Source organism: Urocampus carinirostris, chromosome 5, assembly GCF_059441175.1.
Source record: "Urocampus carinirostris isolate Australia breed hairy pipefish chromosome 5, RoL_Ucar_1.0, whole genome shotgun sequence".
In the NCBI taxonomy this organism is placed as follows: domain Eukaryota; kingdom Metazoa; phylum Chordata; class Actinopteri; order Syngnathiformes; family Syngnathidae; genus Urocampus; species Urocampus carinirostris.
Window position 1 is genome coordinate 131,466 of NC_142353.1, and position 8,131 is coordinate 139,596.

General features: G+C 38.0%; 1 protein-coding gene across 1 annotated transcript; it reads left to right on the forward strand.

Annotated features, from left to right (window-relative positions):
- Nucleotides 1–217: 217 nt before the first annotated feature.
- nkx6-3 (NK6 homeobox 3) lies at nt 218–5,199 on the forward strand. Its single transcript, XM_088335002.1, has 3 exons — nt 218–680; nt 4,684–4,850; nt 4,972–5,199. The coding sequence occupies exons 1-3, from the start codon at nt 266–268 to the stop codon at nt 5,197–5,199; spliced, it is 810 nt and encodes a 269-aa protein (XP_088191128.1). The 5' UTR covers nt 218–265.
- Nucleotides 5,200–8,131: the final 2,932 nt, after the last annotated feature.

The window sequence follows — 8,131 nt, forward strand, 5'->3', positions numbered from 1 at the left end:
CCCTACCAACCAATGGCAAGACCAGGCAGCTATGACCAATTGTAAATCGCTTTTAAATGTGAGCTGTTTTAATCAAACTACTCCTAATGTATGATTTGTACTGGCAGTGGAGTGCATCAGTTAGAGTTAGAGTCTGGGAGCGTTTGGACCTGGCCAGCCTCACAATGGCTGCCCACAGATCAGAAGTTACCTTTTTTTGAACTCGCAAGAAAGCATCCAAGCGAATCCGTCCTTGCAGGATCTTACTGGAAGTTCGAGACCAAGCATGGATCCAAACCTGAAAAGTTCTTTTTTTTTCAACAATAGCCTCAACCAGTTCACTAGTGAGCTCAAGGCGCCTATTTGCCAGTACTCGGTGCAAAACTCTTTCTACAAGCCCAATGCAGGCCTCGGAAGCCAGCTTCCAGGTACCCCGCACGGCATAAGTGACATTCTTAGCCGCTCCCTGGTGGGTGTTGGCGCATCGAACTCCACCAATACCCTACTATCCGGGTACCCAACTATGGGGGGATTCGGTCCACCCGTTACTAGCACCTCAATGTGCTACAACCTAGACTATGGAGCCACTTTGAACTGTTTGGAAAAAGCCAGTGGCGAGTGCCCTATGAAAGGTAGCGGCATGAGTTGCTGGTCCGAAAGCAGCTGCAAGTGGGTGGGTGGCAGGCAGCAGTGCGTCGACGGTGAGTACCCGTGCTGCGTTCAGGTGCATGCTTCAAAAATATGATTTAAATAACAGGAATGAAATTTTAAAAATATCAACAGTATGAAATGTTCTAAAAATAGGGAAAAGATACCCAAACAAAATGTGTAAACAATGTTTTTTTAGAAATACAGTAAATATTTTTTTTTTAATTATGCATCACTAGTATATACCATATTTATCTATGTAAAACGTGCAGAAATTGGTATCACTATTTGTTTCACCTTTTCTTTGCTCAAACCAATCATTGTAAGTGAAAAATGTTGTTCAATAGCGCGGCCATAATTCTAATTATTTATTGACACTGTCAACTATGAACACAAAACCAACATAAAATTTCCAATGTCAAGTCACATTTATTTCAATTCAATGTCATTATTTAATGTCCTTCGAATACAGATTCATCATTAGATGCACCATAGTTGTTTTCCTCAGTGTTCTTTTTTATTGAATGATATCTGTGAGGATGACTTTCTGTTTTCTCCATTCTCTAACATTCATCTCTGATACTGTCAATAAAAATAGTCTTATAATTCTTATATTCTTAGGTCATCTATAACACTGTTAGTCTAGTGGTTAGGATTCGGCACTCTCATTACCAAAACCTGGTTTGATTTCTGTAGCATCCAGTTTTCTTGATTGAGGTCAGCGATATTTTTCAACTGATCAATAATTGCAAAAACATGATAATAAATTACTGTAAAACAGTTTGTATAATGCACTATGAGTTCATTTTTAGGTTTTAAAAAAACATATACACACAAATAAATACAGTAACTCTGTTAAGAGGAAAAACGGTATCCCTCCGAAAACTCAAAACTGCAAGAACTTGAGTAAAAAAAAAAAGATGTTAAAAATACAGTAAGTTTAAAATGGATTTATTGTTTTTTGAAGGGCGGTACGGCACCTGAGTGTTAGCGCGTCATGGGTTCTAATCTAGCTACCAGCTTTCCTGTGCAGAATTTAAATGTTCTACTCGTGCTTGTGTGTGTTTCCTCTGTGCACTCCGGTTTGGTCTCACAATCCAAATACAGGTTAATTGGCCAGTTTAAAATTGTCTCAGGTGGGAATGAGCGAGTGAGTTGTAAGGATGTGTGCCCTGTGACTGGCTGGCAACCAGTTTAATGTGTCCCCTGCCCAATGCCCGAAGATAGCTAGGATGGATGGATGTTTTGCTGACAGTTAATTTTACACGCGCTGCGTTCAGGTGCACGCTACATTAATAACGTTACATAACATTTTTTTTTTAACAATGAGAAAAAATACCACAATAAAATCTTAACATGAGAAGAAATTGGGTATTAAAATTGATTTTAAAATAAATTTTGGGAAAATTATGTATATTGATACTATTGAATATATAGTGCCTAAATAAAAAAAATGTTGGTTGGAGCCCTTAATTAGTCTTAAGGGCACCATTACCTGTGATGTAAATTGGGCAAGTAGAGCCAGGTGGCACTAATCCCTTTCTAGGCCAACATATGTTTCCACCTGGTCTGGAACCAGCGACTTTTCGCATGTTACATGAATGTACTAACCACTGCACTACAGAAACATACCTATATAAAAAATAAAAACTGCAAAAACTTGAGTAAAAGAGATTTTAAAATCAGCAAAATCGTTTCATTGAGTTAACATGTATTTTTTGTTTTGATGGGAGATGGTTTTATACATACTGTGTTCAGGTGCACGCTTCATGAATACAATTTGAATAACAAGAAGAATGTTATTTTTTTTCTTGTAGCCCACTGAAAACTCAAAACTGCAAAAACTTGAAAAAAAATGAAATGACAGCAAAATAAAATAAAAAATTTTAGACTTCATTGTCAAACATCAATCTTACGAATATTATTTCTTTTTTCAGATATAACTTGTATCTGAATGATATAATAAGCTTAGTTGTATATAACTTCTGGAAATTACTAACTATGTAAAAGTTAAGATGAGTTGATATGGTAAAAAATGTATTCTAGGCATGAATTAGCTGCAATAGCTGTATAAAGTCACTTGTGTGAAAACTGACCTGTTTGAACAGAATTTAATAGAAATGGGACAGTCCATAAGATGATTAAAAATATATTACAAGTCAAACATACAGTTGAATGGAACACTATCCTAATGATGACAGCCTTGTCATCTTTGGGGACATTTTATTCAAGAAGCTCAACCCTTGTTAAGGAAATCAATTGGATTTCCTGGAAAGGGGCGAAAGCTGGACTGTACTTAGTGCAATCTCAAGAATGAGCTTGTTTAAACATCTCATTGACTGGAACTGAAGTTTCCTTTCTTTCATTGTGTAATCCACTCAAAGAAGTAATGTGATATTGTAAAATAAAAAACAATACAGAAGTTACATATTTCTGACTAAATAAATTAAGAAATTGTAAATAATTTTGATGATTTTTATTACTTTTTAATTTATTTTTCTATATTTTTAATACATTTTCTAGATTGCATAAGGGCTTGTCGTAGCCCGTGTTGTGCAAAAATTATCCCTCCGCCATGAAATGTCTCCCCTTGCACAAGCATTACTAAAACAACTTCGTACCTCATATTTTTGGGAATGTAATACAACATAAAGGCACAGAGACATTGCACCTTGTATATGAATCACTTTTGAGCGAGTTAAAAACATTGACATTGGCGAAATAATATCTTATATTGTATCTTACATTGATAATTTGACATTTCATTTCACCGTAATACGCTTTATGGTACAGGACATAACAGTTGTCAATACATGTTATAAAAGGAAGTTTACTGTTTTGAATCGCTGGTTAACCGCAAAAACATCAGCTCACTTATGTATCTATCAATTGGTAAGAAAAGGCGGGTCATTTCATGCAGGTCAATGTCAAGTCAAGTCATGTTCATTTTTGAACCCCTTCATCACAACGAGTCTCAAAGGGCTGCACAGACCACAGATATTTGCTAGTAAAATCCACAGACTATTATTACACCATCCCCTGATATAGAACCTACAGCAGGGCAAGGAAACACTCAAAAACCTCAAAATGATGAAAATGAAGAAACCTTAAGAATGGACTGCATTTGGCCAAAGTCATTATTTTTAACTTGCACAAAAGTGATTTCTTCAAGCTATACAATCTTCAAATGCTCTGTAATTTACTGTTCCACACCCTGAACTGGTTGTCAGTCAATCGCAGGGCACACGGGGACAGACAACTCACTCGCTCAGTCACACCTAGGGACAATTTGGACCGGCCAATGCATGTCTTTGGAATGTGGGAGGAAACCGGAGTGCCCGGAGGAAACCCACGCAAGCACGGGGAGAACATACAAACTCCGCACAGTAAGGCCGGTAGCTGGATTTGAACCCACGACCTCAGAACTGTCTCGCACACGCGCTAACCACTGCGCCGCCGTGCTGCTGGGTGAATATAGTCTAATATATTTGTTTTAAACGGCACACTCCTACCACTGTATTTATTAGTTAAGCAAATGTTTATTAATTGAGTGAGAACTGCTATCTGGCCTCAACTCTCTCTCTCACACACACACACACACAAAACGCACACACATCGATTTTAAATTGATTTGAATTTTCTTTTAAAACCAGGGTCTCAAAACTGCAGCCTGGGGCCCAATTGCGGCATTGGAATAATTTATTTATTACTGATGGATTGATTTATTTTCATAGAAGTATAATTTGTTGTTGAAACATGTATATTGCACAATGAATTTGATAAAATTCCATTATACATAATAGGTTATTTTCTCATTTTTAAATCATATTTTGTGTAAAAAATATAAAAGATATTTTAGAACAGTGGTCCACGGCACACTGAAAGCTGGGGTGGGCTCCAACATCCCGCGACCCTAGTGAGCATAAGGGGCAGTAAATGGATGGGTAAGGCCCGCTTAGCCCAACCTCACCCAGAGTCTACACTCCAATTTGAGTCAGAAAACCCTGCGCTAAGAGCAGGAAGATGCATGTTCAGTTTTACTTTTTTTGATCTCAGGCGGTCCTCTGGGAGAAATTTCAAGTCGGAAAAAACACACTCGGCCGACCTTTAGTGGACATCAGATCTTTTCCCTGGAGAAGACTTTTGAGCAGACCAAGTATTTGGCCGGACCTGAGCGGGCTCAACTTGCTTATAGTTTGGGTATGACTGAATCCCAAGTCAAGGTGAATTTGACAATTGGTTGGTTTTAAATAATTAGAGGCCATTATTTTGAAGGTAGCAGCACAGACAGCTTTCAAACACCTACAGAAGCTTTCCTTTCCTGTTCTTTCCTTTCCTCCGCAGGTCTGGTTTCAGAACCGACGCACTAAGTGGAGGAAGAAGAGCGCAACAAAGCCAAGCTCCATGCAGGCCCACCCAAGGCAAGCAAATGAGGCTTTGGAAGATGAATTGGAGGACGAGGAATACAACAAGCCGCTAGACCCAGACTCGGACGATGACAAGATCCGTCTGCTGCTACAAAAGCACAGCCGAGCTTTCTCGGTCCTGCGTCTCGGGCCGCATAATGTCTGAGGCAAGACTGAGCTCAGACTCGCTTTCCGGCATGTTAGAGTGCTTGATATGTTGTGCACGAATTAAAGCATTGTCAATGGAGGTCCTGTAAAGCAGGTGCTAACTCAAGCCCAAGTCTGAGCCTGACTCAAATTTTGGCCTATGTCAGGCTTAAACTGTCAATCATTACCTTTGGATTGGGCCAGGGTCCTTTTGAATAAATAAATATATCCATCCATCCATCCATCCATTTTCTGCACCGCTTATCCTCACTAGGGTCGTGGAGGGTGCTGGATCCCATCCCAGCTATTTTCAGGCAGTGGGCAGGGGATAGCCTGAATTGGTTAATTAAATATATGTTCATAAAATCTGTACTAAAACATTGTGTGGATAATAAACGAGATCAAAACAGAAGTCGCCTCATCTTAGCACATACTGTACTAAACCCTTGCAATCTCCATTGAAATACCTCTATCTTGACTTTCTTTCACCCGTCATTGTTCTTCTTTGTCACCCTTGCCTCTCTCTTCCATAAAATGCCTCGCTAGATTTAAGGATGTACTGCTATTGTGGTTTATGGCCCACTTTTCAACCCTTCAAAATGACAGACTACCTTAAAATTATCTATCAAAAATGAAAAATTGTCAGGTAATGTTACATTTGCAGACACAGAAATGCAAAATATGTAAATGTGTATATAGTCTTGTTTAGCTTCATTCATTACAAAAAAAAGGCTTAAATTTGTTATCATAAATCACCTCTCCTCTCCCTAAGTCCTTAAAAATAAAATGTGAAATGATCGGTTTGCTTAAGGTGCAATCCTACAAATCAGGTTAGTTTCTAGGGCTTGGGCTGGGTCAGGCTTTAATACCCGCGGACCTGGGTCCAGTCAGGCTGGATTTTTAAGACCTGATCTTACTTGTAGTCATAAGGAGCCAAAGAAAGCTACAAAAAAAAGATTTCTCAGAGTAACTGTTTTGTCACATTTGTAGAACAGAATTTACCCAGAAATGGAAAATGTTTCTCAAAAAAGCAACCTTGCAATTTACAATGATTATTCTTCAAAATGTTTACAATTTAACTAGTTTCAATTCTGCTTTTGTAAAAATCTCTCATTTTACCATATAATTTTTTGTAAGCATACTGATTTTCCTTTTATATTTCTTGAACAAGAATCATGGCTGGGTTTTTTCTAACTTTTCCTTTGATAAGCACACCACATTCAATCAATAGCATTTTATTAAATGTATATTTGTGAAGTTATGTGGTTGTTGGAAAACTTCTAACTAGACATCTTTCTTTATGTGGATATAATCTTAATCCTAATGCTATAATAATAAGAACATCCTTAGAAAAAAGAAAGAATATCCCATTTGGCAGCTGGGAGATCATTTTCTTTATTCAAAAAAAAAAACATCAAAATAGAATTACAAGAAAAAAATGTTTTCTTTATTTTCTATCTGCTTTGTTTTTTTAAAGGGACAGTGTGAGTTACTGAGCACCCCTCCCTATTAGTGAAAAAAAACTTAATTCATTAAAGAATATAAATAGATATTGGTTTAAATAATAAGCAAAAATACATGAGCTATATTGTCTACTCGCATTTTTTCAAATACTCTCAGATTAAGAAACTAGCATTAATTTTACATAAAATTAGCCTCACCCAAAGCGAGCAGTCATGTTTCCCAAATCCCAAAATGGCTGGCCAAAAAGAGAATTGACGTTAAATAGAGCGTTTCAGTTTGCATTTTTCCTTGTACTTTTAAGCACTCATTTTAATTTGCCCTACACCAAAAAAGCGACATCTAGTGGTCAAATAATACACACTGTCCCTTTAAGTGCAAGGAAAAATCAAATCAAAATTAACACAATTTTCTGTCAATGGGGTAAAATGTCTTTTAAGCTTTGCAGTGTGGCCTGTCATTGTATGAACTCCCCTATCCTATTGACACACATTGTCTCCATCATTAAGTGTTTCATTCTTAATAGAGTAAATTCAGAACAACATTAAAACATGCCCACAAAATTGCCAATATCAAGTTAGGTACAAAATATATTTCCCAAGTAGTCTATTAACGTGGGCTAACAAAGCAGTGTGCCGTGTGGTGGATTCAGATTGAGAGCGTGTCTGGTAGCTAATGTCTCTCTGGGGATCCATCACTGCCAATGTGGACACATGCTTACTAGTTTACCACTGAGAATACTCAGTCAATGTTTGTTTCTCCTCAGTGCGAAGAATAATGAAATGAAAATGAAATTATCTGCATTTATACAGCGCTTTTCAAGTCAATGACTTCCCAAAGCGCTTTACAATGTGCTCCACATTTCCCAATAGCGGCCTTGCAGCCATGTAAGGCGCTAACCTGCTTATTGGGGGTATTAGGGGTTCAGTGTCTTACCCAAGGACACTTCGACATGTAACACGGACGAGCCGGGATTCGAACTGGGATCCCTTGATCCCAAGACGAGCGCTCTACTTCCTGAGCTACTGCGAGAAAACAGGCTGTTGATGAAATACAATGACACATTAATGTGCAATTGGAAAACACTTTCTGGGTTGCATCAGAGTTTCAATCAAATGTTACCTTGTACCATACAAACATTAGGGCCCACTGTGTTGTAAACAATGCCCCTCTCTCCTTTGTCTCCCTGGAATGAGAATGAAAATATGTTGATTTTTGCAAATAGGTGCTCCAAACCAGGAATAAACACGTTGTCTTTTCTGGAGAGATGCGTATCCAGGTAATACTGCATTGAATTTATTTAACTGACTAATATGCTCGTCTGGAAAAAAAACATCGGTGTTTCTATATAGGGTTACATTCAGAGCTTAATTCGTGAAATAGACTCCTGGTGCCACTTTCACTGCAGATGAAGTCTTGCGCTGAGTGTGACATGAGAATCCGGTCACACCAAGCAGGACAGCGAGTGTTCATGTACTGCGTTGGTTTAG

What these genes read in the sequence shown, in the direction of transcription:
- nkx6-3 (XM_088335002.1), top strand. Translation starts at nt 266, where the DNA reads ATGGATCCAAACCTGAAAAGTTCTTTTTTTTTCAACAATAGCCTCAAC. An exon ending in CAGGCAGCAGTGCGTCGACG is followed by an intron (nt 681 to 4,683) that starts GTGAGTACCCGT and finishes TTTTGATCTCAG; the next exon opens with GCGGTCCTCTGGGAGAAATT. An exon ending in TGACTGAATCCCAAGTCAAG is followed by an intron (nt 4,851 to 4,971) that starts GTGAATTTGACA and finishes TTTCCTCCGCAG; the next exon opens with GTCTGGTTTCAGAACCGACG.